Genomic DNA, 25,292 nt, shown 5'->3' on the forward strand with positions numbered 1-25,292 from the left:
GTCTGTAACGAAGTTTGTCAAAATGTATTTTGAGCCACCACTTCCCTTCTGTGAAGTCTTAGAATTTCCCTCTTTATGTGAAGGAGATTATTCCAAATGTATGTGTACTAATGGTTCCTCTGCATCTCAAGGTAGGAGAGTGACTTTAAAAGAAGTCTGAAAGTGCCTAGAAGCAATTGTTGGACTACCTGTTTCTGGGATAATTTGAGGATTTTTCTGGAATTGTCTTGCAGCATTTCCTAATATTTCCTTTCCTACATGCAATCTGGGAGACTAAAGGCCTTAATAGCACACGCAGATGCACTATTGAACTAATTTCCCAGTTAAAACAGATATTAGGAAAAACTTCCTGACTGTCGGGTGGCTAAGCACTGGAATAAATTGCCTAGGGAGGTTGTGGAATCTCTGTCATTGGAGGTTTTTAAGAACAGGTTAGACAAACACCTGTCAGGAATGGTCTAGGTATTACGTAGTCCTGCCTTGAGTGCAGGGGATTAGACTTGATGACCTCTTGAGGTCCCTTCCAATCCTGTACTTATGATTCCACTGCCTCATTCTTTGTTACATCTGCTAGCAGTGTGGGACTTGTCAGAGACCTTAAGAAAAAGTGACAGTACATTTGGACCCTGCATATATGCATGGTCTTTAGTGCCAAGCTGTTTTCAAGACAAAAGACTGCTGTATGCAGAGAGGGGGGGAATACACAAATGAACTACAGTTTATTATATGGTGATTATACTCTAGTTCCTTTTGGAAAGAGTAATTGCGCAATAATTCACGTTCCCCTGTCCCTTGATGACTTTTCTACAAACTCATGCCTCCCCCATACCTATAACTTACATTATGTAAAGCCTTTCTTGATCAGCAGTTGTACAGGAAATGATTTTTGTCTGAAGTTGGTTCAAAATACCTACATTATAGATACAACCCATGTTGCTCTCTTTACCCTGCTTTTCACTATACCAAGGGACAAACCATATTTCATTTCTTAGATGAGATGAAAACAACTGTTTTAGTACGTATTGGAAGTAAGCCACTTTGACCTTCAGAATTAGTCTTTTGACTTTGAAGAAATCCAGACTATTTCCAGAGAGTGAAAGCCCATTTAGGGATGTGCATGTTGTAGTGAGACAGTAAATGTTAGCACCACAGAAACGTGAGTATTGCATTCACTGCAATCATGCCCTTTGACTGTGTGTATTTATACTGTGTTTTGTGAGGTTCTCTTGTTTGGTTTCCATTGCCTGGATGAGGCCAGCCAGTCCCTCAAACTGCTGACTTGTTTCTGAAGTATACAGAATTGCTATCCCAACTTTTTTCTCGTCATTAACAAAATCTGCATTTAACATGTTAGTCAGGATTGGTGCTTATGAAGGTGAAGTATAAACTGCATTGGCCAGTCAGGCAGGATACCAGCAGCTGATCTGCAAACTTCCCTTAACAGATCTTTCAATGCACCTTAATTCTGACCTGCCAGCTATCTCCTGCTCGGACTTTCTCTTGACAAGAAACAGCCACTCAAATTGTGTCGGTTTCAGAGCGGTAGCAGTGTTAGTCTGTATCAGCAAAAAGAACGAGGAGTACTTGTGGCACCTTAAAGACTAACAAATTTATTTGGGCATAAGCTTTCATGGGCTAAGACCCACTTCATCGGATGCATGCAGTGGAAAATACAGTAGGAAGATATATATACACAGAGAACATGAAAAAATGGGTATTGCCATACCAACTCTAACGAGACTAATCAATGAAGGGGGGCTATTATCAGCAGGAGAAAAAAAAACAACTTTTGTAGTGATAATCAGGATAGCCCAATGTGTAGTGTTTTTGTGATAAAGGCAAATACAAGACCAAATTTATTTATTTTTCCAATTTGTGACCTGAGGCAAACATGAACCTAGATGGCACTTACCCCTTTGACAACCCTTCCAAACTAATCACCTATGCCTCTGTTCTCAGAGTTGTGCATGTTTCTAAACATTTGACATGTCTGATATCTTCAGAAGTTTGTCAATGTTCTCAATACATATTTTTTCCTGTTATGTTCTCTGTGGAATTAATGCCCTCAACAACATGTTTTTCTTTTGACCATTTTGCACTAGCATTCTTTAAAGGGTTGGGACAGCTCTGGAAATAATAGCTAATCAAACTGAGCTCCATATTGCATAGGTTCCCAAAAATCTTGAGGCAAATGTGACTTGGGGCCACTATTTCTCTGTAGAGTAAGGATACAGCTGATCTTCAGCATTTTACCGCTCGTGAGGTGTGTATCTCACAAGGAAAGTACAGATATAGATGTATATAAATGTACATTAATTTTTAAGAAATATACAAGTATTCAGCTTTAGGCTAACTAGCTATTTGCCAGAAATGGCACCCCCTCTTTAATTAGCTCTTCAGAACCGGAGCGCACAACATTTTAGTAGTAGGACCAACATGAAGGAGTACATCTTTATTGAAATTCTTGGCAAAATTTTTTTTTTTAACTAGGCAGAATCTGATATACTTTATTATAGCTATTTTATGATAGGTCAAATAAAAATGTTTTTTCTTTAATCTGAGTTAGTGCAATGAGCCAAGGGACAAACTTTCAAAACAGGATAGCCAATATGATGTTCACTCAACTTGTATTTTGTGCCTCTAATTACTCTGTATCTGTGCATACGTTTTGTATGCTCAATTTAGGTAACTGTTTTATACATAGCACAACCCTGAATTTTATCTGATTGTTCTATGCGCTTCACATGTTGCTGGCTGGGTTTGTTTAAAGCCTTGCTCCTTTTAAAAGACAACACAGGTTATAAAACTAAAGGATTCTATTATTTAATATTACAGAAGGATGTGTGAAAAAAATCACTTTTATAGTGGAAATGTTTCATCATGGCCTGCATAATAGAATCATACTCCTGAGAGCTACTCCACTTAGTTTATTCCATGGTGGGTGTTAGTTATTTATAGTAAGTCCAATTCTATTTGTTTAATGTTCACATTTTTCCTTTAAAGTTTATTCAGGTGAGTGTAATTAGCTTTAGCTATGGCTTTAAATTTTCAACTAACAACTTTCTACTATACATAATCATGTCAAGACATACTCCTACAAAATTTGGGTTGTGAGGAAGAGATTTTTCTTTCTGAGACACTAACAGCCGGTGTTCAATTATAAACATTTATCAGGAAAGGATTTTTTCTCCTCCATTCCCTGTATATATTGTGACTAGAAAGTAAAGTGGTTAAAATAAATCCAAGTGTTATTTTGTTCAGTATAAAGTGCTATGTTCAGATAATGATTTATTACACCACCCAAAGCAGCATTTGCTAATATTTCAATTTTAGTATGAGGGCATATGACTCCAAATGGTCTCTTTAACAATCGTTGTTGCCTGCACCACTGCTGTTTTCTAATTACTGTGTAATTTCTTGGAAAGTGCCTATGTTCCATGACAGGAACAAATCTGAGTAATGTCCTACTGTGGCGTAAAAACTTAGTTTTTAAAGCCTTAGTGAGGGGGGTGGGTCAAAACTACTTTTGCTGCAGTCTCCTACAGGAAGTAGTATATTAGACAACTGTAGTTTGAGGTTGGCTGTTTCCTTTCTGTCAGCAGATTCATAATATATTAACTAGTTTAATACTTAAACTTTGTGCTAATAAAAAAGGTCAGTATAATTTAGTATCCTTTTGTATATTTCTGTCAAATAGCTTTCAGTTCCCTATTGCTTTTATATTGTGTATTTGTGATGGTAGACATTTAACAAGCATGTGTTTTGAGATGTTAATTTATTTTGTTTTTATAAGAGGTTTGAATGCTTCTGAATAGGCGGCTTCATTCAGCGGCCTTTGATACAGTACTTCAGTTTGACAGACCATACTGCCTCAATATTTTGAATCATGAAGTTTGCTTATGGATAGAGCCGGTTCTGAAATGATGGCACTGTCCACAATAGTGCTAGAGATTTAGATGTAATTAGGATTGTGGAACTAAACCATATCTAACAACATTCTGAACTGCTTTGTATTGCCATTCAAGCTAATAACATGCTGCTTGGGTGTAGCTTGGTCTCAATTACGGAAGTGGTGTAAAGTATTTTTCAGTAGCTTGTAGCTCTTGGACTAGATGAAGTAGGATTGTCCTTCTGTTGCCGGTTGTATTGCTATATGATCTTAAAGGGACATTATCAACTTAAGTCATACTGCTCTTTGAAATTTTGTAGAGTATTTAACAGCACTTTGTATCCTCAATTCACCTTGTTATATGAAAGACTCACCCACAGAAACATTGGAAAGTGAGTGTAAAGCCATGAATATGGCAGGGGGAGGCGACACCTGGAGTGACTTAAAATGATTAGATTGGGTGTGAGAAGGGTCATTTCTTTGGCTAAAGTCTTAAATGGAGCCTTAGCAATATAGAATGCTTTTACCAGAACTGTGAAACTTGCCTATTAGGACGTTAAAAAAAAAAGTCTAGAAAATTGAGGAATTGTTTTTAAAAACTGAAAAGTCTTTAAACACAAAATGCCATTTTATCTAATTTAAAGCTGATTGTATACTGTAACTTTTAATGATGGAGTAAGTTATCTACTGCACAGAAAGAACAAACTTTTTTTTTTTTTTACTTTAAAATAAAGACCTTTCTGAAACTTGCTTGCTTTGTAATTATTTGTTGGAATGTAACATCTAAAGCAGATTCCTACATGAGCCTTCATATTTCTTCCTTCCATATTTCATTAACCTGTAATGCAGCTTAAACCTAATTACAACTAGACTCTTCTATCTTGAACAACTCAGTGCATGTAAGAGAAATCTTCACTTGAAAATATGTAGTCATGACCTCATGGTTGATCTTTTGCAAACTGGAGAGTAGTTTCTCTAATTTATCCAGAGTGGGCTGAGGCCTCTATCATCTCCTACTGCACTATGTATCTAAGCAAATACTGTAATTTAGGGTATGGAGTAACTGCATGTCTAGCCATACAGCATTTTGCAGCATTTCTGGTAGAGCTGTCAGAGTAGAGCACTTGAACACTCCAAAGTAAATTCACACAACCACTTAACTTCAACCATCTACCAATTCACTTAGATCATGTGCAGCCCATCTCCACTAACTGTGTAATTGCTGATTAGGTGCAGTTCAAGCATTTCCTTGTCAAGATGGTTGGGGGCTGCTGGGAACCTGAGACAGGTATGAGACAAAAGGTGAGAGGGGAAATTGTATTCCCAAAGTAAAGAGGAATAAACAATATATTATTGCAGGATTATGGGTTGTGGAAAAAGGGACTTGGGAAAATCTGGTGGCTGTGAGAAGGAGTGGGCCCATGATATGCAATGACAGTGCAAACCTACCTTGGGAAAAGAAGTGGGACATACTTAATCAGAGTGATGCTGGGGGCTGGCAGGTCTCACTCATCCTCAACTTAGTCTACTTTGCTGACTAAGGATCAGTGGAGAATGGCAGCCATTAAAATGGAACTGGTACAGTATATACTTTTCTTGTCTCTCTCCCACACCAGCTCAGCTATTCCAACTGATTTAAGGATGTCCAGCTTCATTAGCAGGTACTTCCTAGGTGACTATTTTAGCGGAGTCCACAGTCTGGGAGTTTGAAACTTAAAGTGGTCAAGCCCTCTTAAAGGTTTATGGAACCTTTTGGCAAGAGATTTATTAATGTCACTGTTTAATTACCTTACTCAGAAGAGTAATCCATTTTGCCTATCTGACACTTGCCCTATAAATCGCATCTTGGCTAGGCATTCTTAACCTATAATCCTGATAGCTGCAATAAGTAGCAGAAACATCATCACTTTTAACCAACTAGAGTTTTTATAAACAGAGCAAGGTCATGAAAGAAGCCTAGGCTACATTTATACAGCCTCAATATAGCATCTTCCGCTAATTATCATCAAATTATATCAGCTTCTATTTAGAAAGCTGTTTTTCCTTTGCACCCATAAAGGCTATATACTTATTCAAAAGGAAGTTTGCATGCATTCAAGTGCTGAAATTTTCAAGTGTGCCAAATCTGAAAGTTTGTAAATGGCTCTGGAATACTGCTGGATAAGTAGTGGTATAGGCAGATCATTATGTAGCCACAATTATGTTGGGCTCTAGCCTCTACAAGCATTTCAGGCTCTAGCCCTTATTATTGCAAAGAGAACTTTTTCAAAATATAAAACTAACATTCATGCAGCAAGAGACACCTGAGGCTGTAGATAGCCTGATGTATCCCTTGAAAATGATGAGTTAGTCCATCCAAATTCACGATCAGATGTGTATGCATTAGAAGTAACTGACATGAAACCATCACGACCTTTGATTTAGTTTAACGAGTTCCAAAATTTAATAGACAAAATATTTCCTCTAACTCACAATGTACAAATGTTCAGTGAATACATCCTGAACAAAATTTAAATCTAGTAGTTTAATAGGACCAAATAGAAATATATAACATAAAACAACTGACATTTCAAATTCCAATTGGACCAGATTCATTTCCACTGAAGGTGGCAGCCTTTTTAGATTCTTGACAATCTGAAAAAAAAAGTTATTCCACACAGACTGGTCAGTCAATTATCCCATTCAACATCCCTTAAAGATGTGTATACTAATTCCCTTACTACTCCTGAAGTCAATTTCCTGTGTCAAGCATGAATCAATCAATTTATGCAGTGAATCCACTAGTATTAAAGAGTCAATAATTATATTAGGATATTAAGACATAATATTTCTAGCTCTATTCCTGTTAATAGATGGGGCATTACTCTTGCAGTGTACATCACCATAAATATATTTTATAAATGTATTGATCTCAGAAGTATGAGTAATTGATGTCTGTTTTTCATTTAAGAAATATGCAAAACTGCTAGAAAAAGTTTTTACTCTGAAGCAAACATCAAGAAATGGTTTTACTTTGTCACGCAGTAGCATAGCTTAACTAACACCTATTACAAACAAGAGGGATGGTGTGTACAGCATTGTACGCTATAACACGTTACACTATTCATTGTTTTTTCCTGCTATTTGTGTAGTAAATGTTTTTTAAACAAGACTGACCTAAAAATACTAAATGAAATTGAAAAACTAGCATTTAATGCCGTGTCCAGGTTGAGAAATCTGCTCATTCAAAAAAGTCAGTTTCTGTTGCAGTGTCAATATCCATGTTACCTTGTATAGCCTAGGCCATAAAAAGGGAGGTATGTATTTAAGGCAAACAAATGCAATATAGTATAAATACAGTAAGTTGCAATAGAAAACTTTAGTGATTTCATGACTGACTTGCCAACCACAACATGACATTACTGAAGTTTAAATCTTTAATTCCTGTTCTTTTCACTATTTTTCAGTATGTGGCAGCTTCATAACTGAGCACCCTTAAATGGAAAGTTTAAAAAAGGAAAAATTCTAATGCATACATGCCAAATTAATATTAAAAATGCTTAAGAGCAGTCAACCCAATTTTTTCTACATGTGCTGTTTTCATCTTCAGTCAGCTGTGCAAATGCAAAAATCGCAACATGCATGGACAGGAAAACTTTTTTTCACTCTACTAATTTAAGTGGTTGCACCAATTGTACACTTTTCTCTAAACAAAAAAGTTACCTTTGGGCCGAGAACTATCATGGCAAATTTCCACCCAAAAATTATTTAAAAAAGAAAGAGAGAGAGAGACCAGAAGTTGGGACTCCACCTTAACTTCTGCAGTTGCTACCAACAATACTACAATGACTTGCAGATGTAGTTTTGCTCTACTGCAACACATGTCTAAATTCACTCTATACTCACCATCTGTTAAATCCACAAAGCTGGCTTCAGTGTCAGGTACAGGAACTGAAATTCCCATTGCTTTTCGGATTCCATACGTGCTTACAATGTCGCCTGGAGTCACTTGTTGCGCGAGTTCTTTTAAATTATTGGTCACTCTCTCCGCTAGAAAGTGACAATAATGTAAATTCATTTTGTGTTTTTACAAAGTGCCCAGAAGAGTTGAAGTCTGCCTTTCAGCTACAACCGCACAGCTGTAAATAGTATTTAGCTTTGGTGAATCTGTATTTATATAAAAACTAAATAAACTCCTATAACAGCATATATGCAGAGACAGCTTAATGTCACTCAGACAGTTAAATCTAGTGGCTCTTTGCTCCTCCTTTGTTGCACTTGGTGTTACAGGGGAGCAGATGGGCATTAATCATATATAAAGGCACTAGGAACCAGAGGGAGAGAAAATGCAGCATTTTCCTTGAACATTCCAAAACTGTTACTTACCAGCAGACTTTTTTTTGGGGTGGGGGGAGAAAGGAAGAGGAGATGAAACAGCTCCTTACTAAGACCTCTTTGAGAAGCAACAGAAGCTAGGCAGATTTAAATCACGAGGCAATGCTGCTTCAAGCATCATTAACTGTGTGCCCCATATCAAAAGAGTCACAGTGCAAGCTGCTCAGGGAAAACCAATGACAAATGACCCTGTGGCGCTCAGGGCACTGATCTTTGGGTTTGGGTATTTTGCCTTTGGTTCTCAATCCTCCATGTGAACTAGAGGCCATGGCTACTGCCCCTTTTCACTTTCAAAGCTGTAGTTCTCAGATCCCACAGATGTAAAGTACTTCACATCAGCTATTTTTTTCCCTCAAGAAAGGGAGGATTTGGTCTACTTTAGACTTGCATGGAATTGGTAAGATATATGTGGCTAATGGAAGAAGAAATGCACTACAAGAATGCACAAGCACAAGAGCTAAAAGCCTCTCAAACTGACATGACATTTTAGAATTAAGCTATAATTCTCATATAGTTACTTGACCTTAGCTAACAAACAGAACACTTCACACTTGTACAACTGTTTAGATGCATCGCACACAATAACCCAAGAAGGCAGTTACTTTTACAGATTAGTAATTTCTAAATAGGGAAATAAAGCAGAGAGGAGACTTGCTTCAAGGCAATATCAGAGTTTGGATTAGTACCCAGGCCCTCTGTTTTGTGCTTATACCACACTTCTGAGAATTTGACACTAAAATAACTCAATCCTCATATGTACAAGGTTTTAATAGCATAAGCAACTAAATGTTAGAGTTCGATCATAACTTTTTAACATCTAACAATCCAAGGTGGTGCACTGCATATCAATTGCAATCTCAGCTGAAGGAGCTGGAATGCCACTATCTGAGACAATATTATTCAGAAGGAAAATCAAACAGGAACCACCTGATTAATGTGCTCCTTGGCCAGAATTGACAAGTGGGGCCCCTAGTTGTTCTGACTGTCCTATTTTAACACAACAAATTCACCTCCAGTTTCACACTAAAGATTACAGGTTTACAAAGATAACAGTTTAACCAAAAAGTCACTCTTCAGGACTTTCACCTAATGTACAAATTTACTAGGAAGTTCTTTACCTGTAATAATTTTATACAAATTCCAACTGACCTAATTGTTTTCTAAACACCAATTAAAAGTTATACTCACCCAGATGCATTTCTTTGTAAGATGGACCCAAAAGACAAATCATGTTGGGAGGTGGTTTTGTACTCAGTCGTTCATTTTGAGCATCTTGGAGCTCTCTGAGTAACTTTGTGGTTTCATCAAGTTTCTTCTGGAAGATTTCAGCCTCTGATTGATAGAAAAGCCCGTGTCAGTGAAAGGAGAAGGGGAGAGAGAGAGAGAGATATACACATACATACATACATATATACACACACACACACACACACACCCCAATAACAGGATAATACAAAATATGCCTGAATATACCATGGAATTGAGATTGTGATAAATGTCTTTCACAAAAATAGCACTTGCATTCCTAATTGCAGTAGAGTACTTACCTTCAGAGTCAAATTCCTCTACATGAATTCCAAAATTTGTTACTGCTTTCAGTGCTGTAAGCCTGTCGTTATTAGAGTCCAACTTGTTGGCCGCATCTGTTTCTATAATCTGCAAAAAAGCAGCAAATACGTGTTTAAATGAAGTTTTTAAACAATCCATCCAGAATGCTTTTGCAGTCTTCTTAGTGTATGCGCAACGTGCCTCAGTTGGCATGTGACCAGGATTCGTCACCAAATTTGGTGTGCTGGTTGTATCAGTAGCTTCCCTGGCTTGGGCTGGGAACTGACGGGGAGTGCGACGCGAACGCTGATGCATGCCACCACTTTTGCAGTGTGTAAATTAGAAAACTGTCACAGATTCGGGGACTGACTAATTTAGATTTACCTCATTTGTTCTTCAATTCAAAGCAACAACAATCTTTTACTGTTCTATAGTTAACTATTCCATCCCATTTATGTATTTTAAGAGTTGCAAGTATCCAGAGCGCTGGGCACACATATGAAAGTAATGTAACAAACATACAAATTATGACCAGCCTTCAAATATAAACTCCTCTTGAACCCATCCCAAACCAGGACTCTCCCACAACCCACATTCCACCCCCCACCCCCAAAAGCCATTTACCATAATAAGCTGATCAAATAATTTGGGCTCTGGACAGGGCCGGCTCTAGGTTTTTTGCCGCCCCAAGCAAAAAAAAATTTGGCTGTCCCCCGTCCCAGCCCTGGGCTCCTCGCCAGACCCCCCTGCTGCCCCAGCCCTGGGCTCTTCCCCCCCCACCCACACCCCCTGCCACCCCAGCTCTGGGCTCCCTCATTCCCCCCCACCATTGCCCCACACACACACCTCCTGCCGTCACAGCCCTGGGCTCTCTACCCCCCCCCCCCCCACCTGCACCCTCCTTCCGCCGCAGCCCTGGGTCACTGGTAACTCGCTCCCACGGCAGGTCATTCAGCAGGAATTTTAGATGTGCACAGAACACAGACAGGATTGTTTCCCATATGGTTACAGAACTGCAGTAAAGTGGAACAATTTTCAGCTTGTGTGACTGGAGGATATCTGGATGCATATTATAAGACTGTCCTACATAAATGAAGAAAAGTTGAGGTGCCTTTATTATTCTTTTGTTCCTCTCTTTCTTTCTATGGGGAATTTGCCAATGCAATATCACTGTCTTCCTTTTAAACAAACAAACAAAAGGCAATGGCTGTTGAAAATAGCAATTCCAGTCCTAATAACCACTGGGAAGCATTTCTTGCTCAATTTTATCCTACTTTTTCTACAGCAAGTTACTGTGGATCAGTATATTTGCTTTGGGAGAAATGAAGTAATAGCTGCCCAAACTGAGCTTGAGCACTCCTGAATTTTGAGGTGTTCAAATCTGGAAGGCAGGTGCGGGGGGGGAAGGGGCCTGTGGCTCTGCGGGGGAGCACGGTAGCATGTATGCAGCAGTGTGTCTGGCGCTGCGTGGAGCCAGACACACTGGTCTGAGTGGCACGGTAAGGGGGCTGGGGGGTTGGGGGGGGCAGTCAGGGGCAGGGAGAAGGGGGGGTTAGGTGGGTCAGAGGTTGGGGGGGGGGCAGTCAGGGGACAGGCAGCGGTTGGATAGGCATGGGAGTCCCAGGAGTTTGTCAGGGGACAGGTAGGGGGTGGGGTCCTAGGGGAGAAGTTGGGGGGGGGGTCTCAGGAGGGGCAGTTGGGGACAAGGAGAAGGGAGGTTTAGATAGGGGGTGGGATCCTGGGGGGCAGTTAGGGGCAGGGGTCCCGGGAGGGGGTGATCAGGGGACAGGGAACAGGAGGGGTTGGATGGGTTGGGGTTTCTGTGGGGGGCAGTCGGAGGGAGTGGATGGGGGCAGGGTGGGGCTACCCTCCCTCCCTTTGGAGTGTCCTATTTTTTGAATGTTAAAATATGGTATCCCTACCTTCACAGTGCAGCTCTCCATTCACTGCAGCATGAGGTCTCAGCTACCTCACTCCCTCCCCCTCTTTCCTGTTGGTAGTGGCCAAGGGAATGCTGGGAAATGTAGTTCTTTCCCTGCTCCAGGGCTGGCTCTATAGGCAGGGAGCTAACCAAGGAACTACCGCTCCCAGGGCCCCCTGTTGGTTCTCAGCTCCCAGGCTGGATCCCTGCCGCCCCTGCAAATGGGCTGCCCCAAGCACGTGCTTGCTTTGCTGGTGCCTAGAGCCGCCCCTGGCTCTGGAGCACCAGAAGAAGATGAAATTCCAAAGTACGGTCCATTCGCTGAAAATACTGGCTCCAGCCCCCTCCCAATTGAACAACCAGTGCTGAGTTAAGTTCCTCAGCTGATTCTAATTGGTTCAATAAGGCAAGGAGACAGGCAGTTTGAGGTAACCAGGCCCTAAGCAATTTGGGGCACTGGAGGTTTAAAATCCATATCTTAAATGGCACAAGTTGTACGAATTACTGTAGAATGTTGCAGGAAAATATTGATTCCTGTAATCTAAGTTCTAAATGACACACAATAACAAATATAAACTTGTGCATGTCTCATTCTGTACATTGTAAACGTGGAAGATTTTACTTAAGAATAAATGCTTCAGGTTTTTCTGTCACAAAGATGGATATCAAAACCAATCAGACCTACATTCTGATGTGATTTACACCTTTTGGACTTTATCCTCACAACTTGGAATACAAAACAGTTACAATAAAAAGCATGCAGTTTTGTATGGTGGTACATAACATCGGTTTATATAGCTGCACATATTTCTCCAGCTTTAAGCTATTTTGCAGTTAGGGGTTAAAAATGCCTTTTGGAGTAGCTGCTTGGAAAAAGATAGAAAATATCACCTCCACATCTTTTATTGTATCACTTCTCCCATGCTGACCTTCTGCATCCACCATTGGCTGAAATTGGGAGAAAGAGTATTTAGTATGACATTTAAAATGAGTTCCTATTTTAAAGTACAAAGCAAAATCAGAACCTTACAATGGGATGTTCATAAATGGAGGGAGACGAAACAAGTGTTATGGGTTTTCATTGGTAACAAACTACACAGTAGTCTTTACGGAGAAAGCATTCCTTATATTTGTCGTGTACAAGAAATTAGCAGTAAGGGGTTTTCCTTCGATTAAGTTGCTTGGAACAGGCTAGTGTAATTACTACAATGACAATCACGTCAGTAAATATTGCAAAATGTCTTCCATTATCCACTGTGCAAATTCCTTTTTGCACCAAAATTTTCCATGCATGATCTCAGACCAAAATTTTTTTTTTGTTTTGAGGTTTTTTTTGTGGATAATTTGAGGAAAATTCCTTTCTAAGTTAGAGACTGAAACACATGTTCTATTCCAAAAATTCTAATCATATTTTTCTTTCGTCTAAAGCAAAAGTGACTGAATCCTGTAAGTGGTCCTGAGATAATGTCTCTGGGCTTAAAGAAAAAATTAAAACTAAATAAATAGTACTTCTGGACAGAGGTTCACTGCCCAGTGTCCACGGGTATGAAACTGACTCATTTGCAGCCAAAAATTATCTTCAGTCATAAGGGCAGCCAACAATTTTTCAAATGTTAATCATATAATTTGTTAATATCTCAGGGCTATGAACTCCCCATTCCTTTCAATGGTGTGAAACTCTAAAATAATACTTAAAAAAGGGGAATATAGTTAACTACACCGATTTTTTTGAAAGGGTTTCAGCTAACTCTGGGACTGTGGGGAGCATTTTGTTTCCACACTTCCTTCCTGCCAAATCAGCCCTTCTGCTTGGTGATAACATTCAGCATGAGCACTTGCTAAAACTTCACAGGGATCAAGGAGGATTAGATGGTTAATGTTTATCATGTACTAAATAACTAAGTATTTAATAAGCAGAATATTAATGCCCGGCCCCTTTATTCAAGTCAAGTAAGGGTAGGAGAATGACTCATTCTCGTAGGCTAGCGAGATGGGCTGCTGCTAAAGGTACACTAAACTTTTAATGGAAACAGAGCAAAAACCTCCTGCTCCCAAAAATGCAAAACAAATGATCTATATCGGGGTCGGCAACGTTCGGCACCCTGGCGGGCCGGGCCAGTTTTATTTACCTGCTGACACGGCAGGTTCACCGTCCCGGGCCAATGGGGGCGGCGAGAAGCCGCGGCCAGCACATCGCTCGCCTGCGCCGCTTCTCGCCGCCCCCATTGGCCCGGGACGGCGAACCGCGGCCAGTGGGGGCCGCGATAGCAGGTAAATAAAACTGGCCCGGCCCGCCAGGGTGCTTACCCTGGTGAGCCGCGTGCCGAACGTTGCCGACCCCTGATCTATACTATACTCCCTTACCAGTAAAGACAAAAGAAGATTGTGGGCAGACTCGACAGAGACCATTACAATAGGGAGGGGAAAGGACTTGGTTCATTTTGCAAGTTTTCACTTTGTTACAGAGCCAAATTGTCTCCTACGCTGGAAAGGAAAAAAAAAAAAAAAGCATAAGGGACAAAAGACATGCCACTCAATTTCCACCTCAACCTTTTATCAAGAGAAGGTGAACCCATCACTGGGGTCAATTCCTGACTCTGCTAATACCATTGGTTCTAGGGCACAGTGCCAGAATGAACAGCAATCTGAGTCTGTCCTGTCTGCAGAACTGAATACCCCCAGAAGAGCTACATTCGATCTGGGGATGCACCACAATCAGAACCATTATCCTGCTTATGGAAATGGAAGGGACAGTGATCTAGTCCTATATTTTCCTATTGTAAAGACACAGTCGTCATAATATAAAGCTGTGATGATGGCTGGATAAACCCTGCAGAAAACTGTTTCCAGCCATTCACCAACAGCAGAGGCAAGAATCCTCCCCTCCCATTCATCTCAGAGGCTTGTGCTTAACTGTGACTATTTAAATATTATAAGGAAAGGACAATCTTTTTTTCTTTAGAAAAGTAGAATTTAAATTAATTAATAGTTACATCAATGCAACATTAGGGCTCAACATTACAAAAGGAGAATGCACTTCCTGCATGTTTTATGACATACATTAAATACATTCAACTGCCCATTTGCAAAGCAACAGTTGCACATCTGTACTAAGTTAACATTGTTACAGGAGCCTTCACTTCTGCATTTCCTGGCTTTTATTGTAACTGTCTGACTTAACGCTGCACTGGATGTTGTAGTATAAAAACTGTGTTTGGAGTGACTGCATACAAGTGGCAAAATACAGTGTGTTTTGCTTGTGCTATAGTTCACAGAAGAGCAATTTTAGTTTGTCATTGGCTTTTTGTACTTCCTTTCTATAAAGCCAGGTTCACCTTAGTATCATGAATCAAACCACACAGACAGAGGGACGAGAAAAACTAGAACCAGTAAGTTGTGAAAGCATCTAGAACTCCTCTAATGCCTTTTCTATATGTCATAATGATCAAATTTTAAAGTTCTAAACATCATGGGAAGAGACAAGAACCATATTGTATATTTAATCATCAGCTAGCAGGCTCAGCTCTTCAAAAGTTGTTATGCATACAGAACAGACTATACCTGTGTTTGCTGTCCATCTTCTGAACTCAGGAACTATTCTGCTTATGGTAAGTTACTACTACTTACAAAAATTAAGTTTGAAAATGCTCACCTGAAGAGTTTCAACTGTTCACTGTGGAATTATTTGTTAAAAAAAAGTAATTGACAAGTCTTGTGTAAATTTATACTCATGTTTTATCAGTGTGCACTCTGTCCATCCTGTGGTTTTATAGAAAGTTGGGTAATAGTTACGTGCTATAAGGTTATAGAAGTTACTAACTGTGTAAAACAATACATAAAGCTGAATCAATTTTTGCAAATCAAGATGGCATAACTGCATTTTTGCCTTTGGAAAGCAGTCAGTGTTTGCTACTCTCTCTCTTTCCAGCTTTTTTTGCTGCAACCATCTTCTGGAAAACCATACCAGTTGTCAAACTGTTATGATGAGATTTGCTTCAGAACATGAGTCTAATTGCACAGTCAATTTCCTGCTTCAACCTACTTAAGTTACTTTGCTGGACAATACCTCCAACTATTACACGTTGACTGTTTTCCCCCTCCCAGCATTCTCTATAACAAAGAGTTTAAAAATGCATAGGCATAACTAGAGGTATATGAAATGATTTAACAGTTAGGATACACAGGGTTTAACACATTTCAAAACCCATTAATTTGTCAATCATCGACTTGAGAGTAGATGCCTGTTAATTAAAACGTGATAGGACATGTCTAGACTAGGAAAATGGGTCATGTTCAAAAACACATTAGCTAAGAGTGAGAAATGCCAGTTTCTAAACCACATCAGCCCAACTGGCTTCAGAACTTTTGATTTTTGTTCTTTTCTAGAGATAAAACAAGCATCAGAAAGTTCCCAAATCACAATTCTTACCGTTTCTAGTTCTCTCAGAGATCTAGAATGTCCCCCTTTAGTTAAAACATCCAGCAAACCATCAGCCATTACACATGGGTAGTCTTGAGACTTTGCCAAAAAATCATGAATACTGAAAGGTAATTACAAAGAAATCAATTTCACATCAAGCATAGATGACAAAAAAAACCCTGTAAATGGTTAGTATGTCAAACCACCATACTGAACTTTGAAAATGCTGATATTAGAAGACTGGCAAGGGATTCAGTCTAACAGGTTTACTTTTTGTTTAAATAGCCAAGGCTTTTGTAGCCTGTGGACTAACTTAGATTCCCAACTAGCCTAAAATGCAACTGAATAGTGCTTTAAGGAGGAAGATCTCAAACTGCAATCAGTTTTGCATGTTTGATATTCATTATTGCTATTGCACTTCTTTAAACAATTCAGGTATTTGAAGTGAGCTATATCATGGAGTATTAACAAGATTAGAAAGTTTTCTAATTTTCTTTCAGGAAATACTTCTAAAGCACATCAAGACAAAGGTGTATTCATAACTGTATCACTACTCCATGAGCATTTATTTGAGGCATTAGAATCAAGGGTGGTTATAAAAGATGCAATTCAGTTACAGCCATTTTGCTCAGTACAACAAATCTGATCATTATCATTTCAAGCACTATATACATTATATTTGAAACTGAAGTTTGTGTAGCACTGAGATGTCCCATAGTTACCACCATGGTTCATGAACTGACATTTGACACCAGTAGTAAAGGTGCCTCATGTCTAACACAATAAAATCAGGTTCCTTAGAAGTAATAAAAAGTATTCTGTCTAAACATATGTAACCATCAACACTATTCTTCAGTTTCTGAACGGTATTAAAGCAGGATGGCACATTTTCTAAGATTTAAAAAACACAATGGTTTTACCAGTGAAATAACTGCAGGTGAGTGGATTTTCATTTTTTATGAACATCTTTGTACACTAAGCAACAATCTAGGGACTTCTACCAAGCATATCACCATTGCATCCAAGTGCAAAAATACCTTTAGTAAGTATTTAACAATATAAGCATACAGAAATATAGTTAACTGAAAGAAAGCTATTAAGTTCTGATGCTACTAGGGTAGGTATGAAAGTGAAAGCCAGATTATTTTTGAAGTCACTCATTAACTATCTTATTTATACAATGGGGGGCGGGGGGAAAGAGGGGGAGAATTAAGTAGTATTTTAAAATTAAACATGCAGATGTCCCTCAGACCTTCTGCATATTTATATACTTTGGATAGATAGCTTTAAAGATTAGCTGTTAGAAAAGGTTTTGTCTTATTTTAAAGTAGTTATGGAATTACACATTGTTGGATTATGGCAATGGCAACTAAGCAAGTCAGTACAAAGATGACTCATTTATTTGCACAGAGCAATCAAACTGGTTAAAACAAGTGAAAAACTATCATAATTTATGGCAGTCTGAAGAGCCTGAAAAATACAGTCTTCCAGCATCAGTCAGTGTTACCTTTGCAATGGAGTTTTTGATTTCATGCACTTCATGCATAAAGAGTATCAAACTCCTTAAGATTGCTCTTCTCTTGCAAATGGCACAGATGCATTGTTATTAAAGGAGCTATGTCTTAAAATAGCACCAATTTTAAAAGGTAGAGTAGGTGGACTATGAGGAAGTACCAGAATCTTGTTTGGTTGTATTCTATATGCAAGACACAGCCTTAACCATAAAGATTTGACTACCACAGCTGTTTTATTCAAACTATTTCAGAAACTTTAACTTAAGATTAGTTTGCCTTACTTCTAAAGGTAAGCATACTAGATGAAATGGGATCTCTTCATCACAAAGGAAAATTCTGCTTTGAGGAAAAACTGAACATTATCTAATGAGTACAAGACAAATAGGATTAGGTGCTGCAACTGATCCTGGTAGGGAAATAGGCAGGGGTGAAAGTGAGGCGGTACGGCATACCAGTAAGAAGCCCGTACCGGCCCGTACGCAGCCCATGTTAAAGCACTGCCTTTCGCCTCCCGTCAGCGGACCTTTTAAATCGCTGCCGGGGGCAAGGTAGCAGCGTGGATGGGCTGGCTGGGGGAGGCTGACCCCCCCCCCAGGCTCGTCCCTTCCGCCTGAGGCCCAGCCCCTGGAACTGGTAAGAATTTATTATTACTTTCACCCCTGGAAACAGGTATATTTATTTTTTCCTAGATATGCATAGGTTACGATAAACAATCTTTAACAAAGTCTATACAAACTCTACTTACTCTCAAGATAACTTCAGTAATTGTCAAACTGGAATACAGTTCTTTGTTACTTACCTGAAACACTCTGGATTAGAATCTTCCCCGTACGTTGAATAGATTAAGTCAGAATCATCCTTGCTGATGTTTGCAAATGTGGAGTCATAGGCTGGAGCATAGGAACTGTAGGGCCCATAATTCAAGTATACCACTGTTGAATAATACAAAATCACTAATTAGTTTTATCTTACATATGCACAATATCAGATTCTAACATTAGGAGTAACATTCAGTGTTGTAAAGTTGTCCCAAACAGGGAACCTTTAAGCAATGCATTTCTTACAAGTTTTTACTAATTTGTTGTATCAATTTAATTCCAAGAGTTTCTTACATACAAACATTCTATCAACTATATCTGGTTAAAGCACTAGAAAATATACAGAAGTACAGTCCTGCACTGGCAGGGATACAGACTAGATGACTTAAAAGGGATTTTCCATCCCATTTCTTCGCTTTGTAGAAGTTATTTGGCTTCTATGTGATATAGTCCCTACATAAAGCTGAATTCCCCAAACATTAAGGGCATGATTTTCTAAAAAGCATGATGTAAATATGCATGCCATCACTGAGTGTGCACAAATCTGTATTTCCACGTAGACTTTAAGGCCAGAAGGGACCATCATGATCATCTAGTCTGACCTTGTGTATACTGGAGGCCACAGAACCTTACCCTCCCACTCCTGTAATAGACCCGTAACCTCTGGCTGAGTTACTGAAGTCCTCACATCATGGTTTAAAGACTTCAAGTTAGAGAGAATCCACCATTTACACTTGCAAGTGACCCATGCCCCATGCTGTAGAGGAAGGTGAAAAACCCCAAGGTCTCTTCCAATCTGATCCAGAGGAAAATTCCTTCCCAACCTCAAATATGGTGATCAGTTAGACTCTGAGCATGTGGGCAAAACCCACCAGCCAGACACCTGGGAAAGAATTTGTTGTAGTAACTCAGAGCCCTCCCCATCTAGTGTTCCATTACTGACCGCTGGAGATATTTTTAAGAGAATAAAGGTTTAAAGAATATATGTAGCATTCACCTGGAGTAACTTTGTTCCTTTTGTCTTCCTTGAACCCCTGTAATGTATTAACTCCTGACTGTAGTCTTCCAGCTGTCATACCTAACTTCACAGGGCTGTAACCTGGTTCTACAATACAGCACATCACAAGACAGAAGTCACCAAGGAATAGTTAACAACATTAAACAGATGCAAAATGTCCAACTTAATATGGGAGTTCAGTGCACAAATTCTGTCAGTCTGCAATTTCCAAAGATTTAAGTTCAAACTATATAGATCACCTGATTTTGGGGGGGGGGGGGGTTCTCAAAATTGCATTAGCTCCCTGTTTGAGTGATACACCACTGCAAAAATTTAAGTAAGACAGACCCAAATAAGACCAGTCTCTGATTATGTATTTAATGTCAAATATGTTTAAACAAACATAAATATATTTACCAGTAATACTAGAAAGAGTTACTGGGTAAACAATTACCACCACCTTCCATGGAAAATTCATTGCTAATATAAAGTTCTTTCCCTCCTCCCCACGCTACACTATTTGAGATAACGTAAAAGAAGAATTCACATGGAATGTAACAGAACTTGGACCCCAATTCTTCATTCTTGACAAGTTCTGCTTGGTGCAGAAACCAGGGGAGGGGAAGGGACAGCTTTATGTCATCTTTATACTTCCTCCCGTTCTGGGGCTAGTCAGGGACTAGTGCAGCACTGGCACAAGTTGGGAATAGCCAAAAACTCGATCCATGCCCCCTTTTAGCTGGAAATGCTCCCTAAACCACATGGCAGGGAGGGGAATGGCACGGCACATCTAAGGGCAGGTCTTCACTATAGCGAGGATCGACGCTCTGAGATCAATCCACCCGCCAAATCGACTGCAGATCGCTCTCCAGTCAGTCCCTGTACTCTACCCCCGACGAGAAGAGTAAGGTAAGTCGACGGGAGATTTTCTCCCGTTGACCCCCTGCGGTGTAGACCCTGCGGTAACTTGACCTAAGGTACGTCGACTCCAGCTACATTATTCATGTAGCTAGAGTTGCGTAGCATAGGTAGACTTACTGTGGTAGTGTAGACATCCAAGGATTCCCTAATAGCTTGTTTCAGCAGGTTTGCAGCTCCTCTACACCAATGGAGACATATATATATATATATATATATATATATAAAATTAATTGGCGGCAGCTGAAGCACACACCAAGAGTGGGTCTAGCAATTGATAATTAACATGCTCAACAGACAAACATACCTCCTGCATTAGGGTCAAATGGATTAAGAAGTCCCAGTGTTGTTGTACCATCTGGTTTTCTTCTTTCAAACTCACACTGAAATCAAATTAATTTATTTAAAAACATTTGATTTTACAAACAACTTTGGATTCATAATATCTGAACTGATAGGAACTTAGTTTTTAAAAGTTTTATATGGTATTACAGGGAAAAATTTCAGTGATGCAGGGAGGAGTATTAAGAGATCAGATTTGACCCACAAACGTAAATGTTACAGTAGCTTTGCTATTCTTCCGCTTATTCTTCAGTTGATACCTTCACAGCTGGCCTAAACCCAGGATATTCAATCATTTAAATGGTAAATGTCAAAATTCATCAGGCTTTTTAAAAAAAAAAGTCTACAATTTGTAATTCCTCCAGTTACCAATTGGTGAACATTTCTAATTTCATTATTAATAGGGCAAATAGAAATTATTGTTGTGAAAGATTGAACAAATTTATTGTGTTAGATATGATTAATATTCACCTGAAAAAGAGCTCTGTAGAGCTCAAAAGTTTTTCTCCTTCATCAACAAGGTACAAGGGAATAATATATCTAGGAGGCTGCATTCAAATATTTGGTCTCAAATGAAATGGGCCTGTTTGTGTTAGTCTAGTGTCTTTAACATCTGTCTGCAGCACAAGATCCCTGTATCATTGGATACAGTTAGTAGTCTTTCTTTAGAATGGACTATTCTGAAACAATGTTTTTTGCATGCTAGGGTTAAAATGTTTTGAGGTTCTGCACTGTACAATTTACTATAAACTTCAAGTGACTCAAAGTTTAATCTTTGATTAAAACTGTTTCTACCAGTATTGCATGACTGAGCTCTAAAATTCATTCAAAATTTTATTTCAACTGAAGTCAAGAAGTGTAAAGGCCCACAGTAGAGATCTTATTTAGTTCAAGTTCAGTAAATATTCAGCTAAAAAGTACTTTTTTCAACTTCCTGTGTTTAAAATGTTAGATCTGAATCAAGATTAAACACGAGTAAAACTCAATGCAAATTATAACATTGTTACACCCAGAATTTCAAATGCTACACGATGTTAAATGGGCATTTCCCAAAGAGTAAACAAATTGGTTTCCAAATCCACCCAACTGTTCACCTGACTGTTCACAAGTCTTCTTGTTAACTTTCCTCCAGATTCTCTAATGATACGATCAATCTGCTCCTGTTCCCTTTCTAAGTTGTTATTCCTTAATTTTTCTTCAAGTAGATCTTTCTCTTTCCTGCAAATAAAGACAGTTTCTCACATTATCTGCCTTAAACTAGCAAAGTCACTGAATCACAAGTATTGGCAAAGGTTCAATGGAGTGAGTCTCATGTGTCAGACTATTACACCATCGGTTTAGAATGTCAAGTACCTGGTACGTACAAAGGAATTCAGTATGAGCAGGTTTAAGCAGGAGAAAATATGCATTGGAAAGCTGTGTCTATAAGTAAAGATGGTTGGTAATTTTTCGCCAAAATGTTTTTTCACTCAAAAACGCCAGTACATCAAAACTGAAACTGTTTGCAGGAAAGGGTCCGTTTTGACACATTTTCCATCTTGAAAAAATTGAAAAGTTTCAAAATTGTCCAAGTGGCCCATTTTGACATTTTCAAAATGAGAAATGTTAGGAGTTTGGTTTGGACTGAATTACTTTGTTCTGACATTGAATTTATATTAAAAAAGTTAAGAAAAGTCAGAATTGAAACAAAACGTTTTGATTGATCCAAAATGGAATTTTTTTCAGGTTGTTGGATTGTAAAAAATGTTGAGATTGACTGTGTTGTGATTCAGGATGGAAAATTTTCGAAATCTCAAATTCTTGCTGGATGGGAATACTTTCCCCCGCCCAGCTCGATCTATAAGCCAGAGCGTGGACTTGTACAAACAATTTGGTTCTCTGTGTGCTAGTCTCTCTACAGCTGTCTTCACACATGGGTTTCTCCAGTTAGAGAGTTGTCAGTTTGGGCCATTGCCCTGTTTTACAGTTGCATTCCCATAAACTAAAAAGAATAGTTTTGGTACATTTATTACAACAGTTTAAACTCTGATTTGGTGGAGCTATGTTGTCATATCTTGAGTACCAACATTCAGAAGAACGAAGCCACTGCTTGGCAAATATTTTGAAGTATTTGAGGATATTTCAATATAGCAGAACTGCTGCTGTTACACGCACTCTCTGCAGCGTTTAAGACATATCTGACAGCAAAAATAGCTAGTAGTTGCCAGCTGAAATTCTCAATAGACTACATTTTGTAAAGTGCATCAAAACGTTGAAAAGTCATATTTGCCAGCTTGCACCAAACTGGCATTACTTAAGTGAGAACAATTACACAGACACACACAAAAACCCGCAAAAAATCTTGAAATGAGTTAGTCTTGGTGCAGAATTACCCTGACAATGCAAAAAATACATTCATTATTATTTTGGCCAAAGGAAAGGGCTAGAAGAAAAAGGAATGGAGGAAAAAAACAAAAGTAATTTCCAGGAGTCTAGGAATCAGAGCTTCTTGGTGCGTAAACAGTGCCAGAAATGCAACAGGCCATGTCCACTGATGTCTAAGGGTACGTCTACACTTACCTCCGGGTCCGACGGCAGGCAATCGATGTTCTGGGATCGATTTATCGCGTCTTGTCTAGACGCGATAAATCGATCCCGGATCGACCCCGGAAGTGCTCGCCGTCGACGCCGGTACTCCAGCTCAGCGAGAGGAGTACGCGGCATCGACGGGGGAGCCTGCCTGCCGCATCTGGACCCGCGGTACGTTCGGACTAAGGTACTTCGAATTCAGCTACGTTATTAACGTAGCTGAATTTGTGTACCTTAGTCCGAAGTGGGGGGGTAGTGTGGACCAGGCCTAAGAGCACTTTCTTTCAATGGAATTAGAGAGGATAACTTTAAATCATTACTTAAACAATACTTTACTTTTTATGCTCCTTGCTGGGGGTTTTGAATGCTTTGATGTCAGCTTCCATAGATTCTTCTTTGTCCTTCCCAAGAAGATTGTCATCCTCACCATTTGGCTGTAACTCCATCTTATCTTTTTGCTTTCTGCTCTGCTGCAGGTCTGCCATGAAATCTATACTCTGTTTTAGGCTCTGTATTCTCTCCTAAAAATATACAAGGGATGTTTTCATTTCACAGCTACAATTAACTCTTTCATAACTTGTTCACAAAGATTTAAGTTAAATGCTTTTCTTTCAACACTATCAACTAGAAAAGACAACTTGGGTCATTAGATGGTCAATAGATTAATATGGACACTATGTTTAATAGGTGATCTGGCAACAGTACTGAAGCATGATACTTAAAATAATGGAGTGAGACTCAATTCCAGTATAGCATTCAGTAGAGAAATATTACATTTTCACTAATTTACATGGGATCCATATAATGAAAAACATGGAAAAAAGGGGTCAAGAGGAAATGTGTACTTAAGTGATATCGCTGTTTACAGATGGCTGCAATTCTAGTAGCCACAAAAAGTTATCAGCTATAACAAAGTAACGCCTGTGGCCAGTTACATTTTATGTCAAGGTGTTTCTTTAAAATAATAGTCAATGTTAAGAGTGCTATTTTACTTATCATTATGTAGTGTTAGCAACTAGCCAAGAGCAGGTCTACACTAGAAAGTTTTACTGGCATAGTTGTGTTGGTTAGGAATATGGGGGGGGAAAAACCACCACCATCCCTAACAAACATAGCTGTGCTATGCTGGCAAAAGCCCTAGTGTAAATGCAGTTATAAAGAAGTCATTTTGCTGATATAGCTTATTCTGAGTGGGGAACTGGTTTAAACTATTGAAGTAAGAGTTCTGTGTCTCCATTTTGGGACGATAGGCATGACTATACAGCTCTTCTAATATATCTATACTCACAAACCCTTTTAAGTGTAGACAAGGCCTAAGACATTAAACATCCCCTGCATCATTAAAATAAACTGTCAGCTTAGTTCAGCATGGAGAAACCATCTTAAACATAGCTTAACCTTTTGCATATGAATCAAAAGCAGGATGTGTTTATTTTTTTTTTAAACAAGTTAATTTTGCAGGAATTTATGAAAGAAAACACAGTGAAGAAGCTGCTGTTTAATAAACTCCTGAACATGTAGAGGATGTTCTTATATGTAATTTTATGTTTTGTTATAAAGTAGCATATTTTTATTAGTTCCATCCAAGAAACCAACCAGGAACTGTTACAGCCTTCAGAAAAATAAAATGATTCCACTCTCCCCACCCAACTATTTATGGGAGTGTGGAACACTCTCCCAATCTCCAAGGTGAACATTAAAGCAATAAAATGCACATGTTGTGCAGTTATGTCACTATAGCTTGAGTATAACAGCTGGGTTTTGTAGACAAAGGGAAAGGGGATTTTTAGCAGTGACACATTTTGATGTTTCTATTTCCCTCTCATTGCTAAGAGCTGCAACAAGAACAGAGCAATTTTTCTTTTTAAATTTTAAGTAAGCTGATGAATCCTTCCCGAGCAGGGTCAAGAAGGAGAAAACAAAGTAATGCAGGAAGGGTCGGGCTCTTGAGCAAGAAAACAATTGACAGCGTTATTAAATTAA

The 25,292-nt window shown here is 39.0% G+C and overlaps 1 protein-coding gene across 1 annotated transcript in view; it reads right to left on the reverse strand.

Annotated features, from left to right (window-relative positions):
- Positions 1 to 6,317: 6,317 nt before the first annotated feature.
- The window catches only part of BRD7 (bromodomain containing 7), a 35,581-nt gene continuing 16,606 nt past the window's right edge, over positions 6,318 to 25,292 (reverse strand). The window contains exons 7-17 of the mRNA XM_065416533.1: positions 23,646 to 23,830; positions 21,836 to 21,959; positions 20,707 to 20,782; positions 19,482 to 19,589; positions 18,466 to 18,598; positions 16,162 to 16,273; positions 12,624 to 12,680; positions 9,811 to 9,919; positions 9,452 to 9,595; positions 7,775 to 7,918; positions 6,318 to 6,523 (exon numbers count right to left, since the gene is read on the reverse strand). Coding sequence (XP_065272605.1) covers positions 6,459 to 6,523; positions 7,775 to 7,918; positions 9,452 to 9,595; positions 9,811 to 9,919; positions 12,624 to 12,680; positions 16,162 to 16,273; positions 18,466 to 18,598; positions 19,482 to 19,589; positions 20,707 to 20,782; positions 21,836 to 21,959; positions 23,646 to 23,830 — 1,257 coding nt within the window. The 3' untranslated portion in view covers positions 6,318 to 6,458. The remainder of the gene's footprint in view (positions 6,524 to 7,774; positions 7,919 to 9,451; positions 9,596 to 9,810; positions 9,920 to 12,623; positions 12,681 to 16,161; positions 16,274 to 18,465; positions 18,599 to 19,481; positions 19,590 to 20,706; positions 20,783 to 21,835; positions 21,960 to 23,645; positions 23,831 to 25,292) is intronic.

The sequence above is a fragment of the Emys orbicularis genome, chromosome 14, assembly GCF_028017835.1.
Source record: "Emys orbicularis isolate rEmyOrb1 chromosome 14, rEmyOrb1.hap1, whole genome shotgun sequence".
Taxonomy (NCBI): domain Eukaryota; kingdom Metazoa; phylum Chordata; order Testudines; family Emydidae; genus Emys; species Emys orbicularis.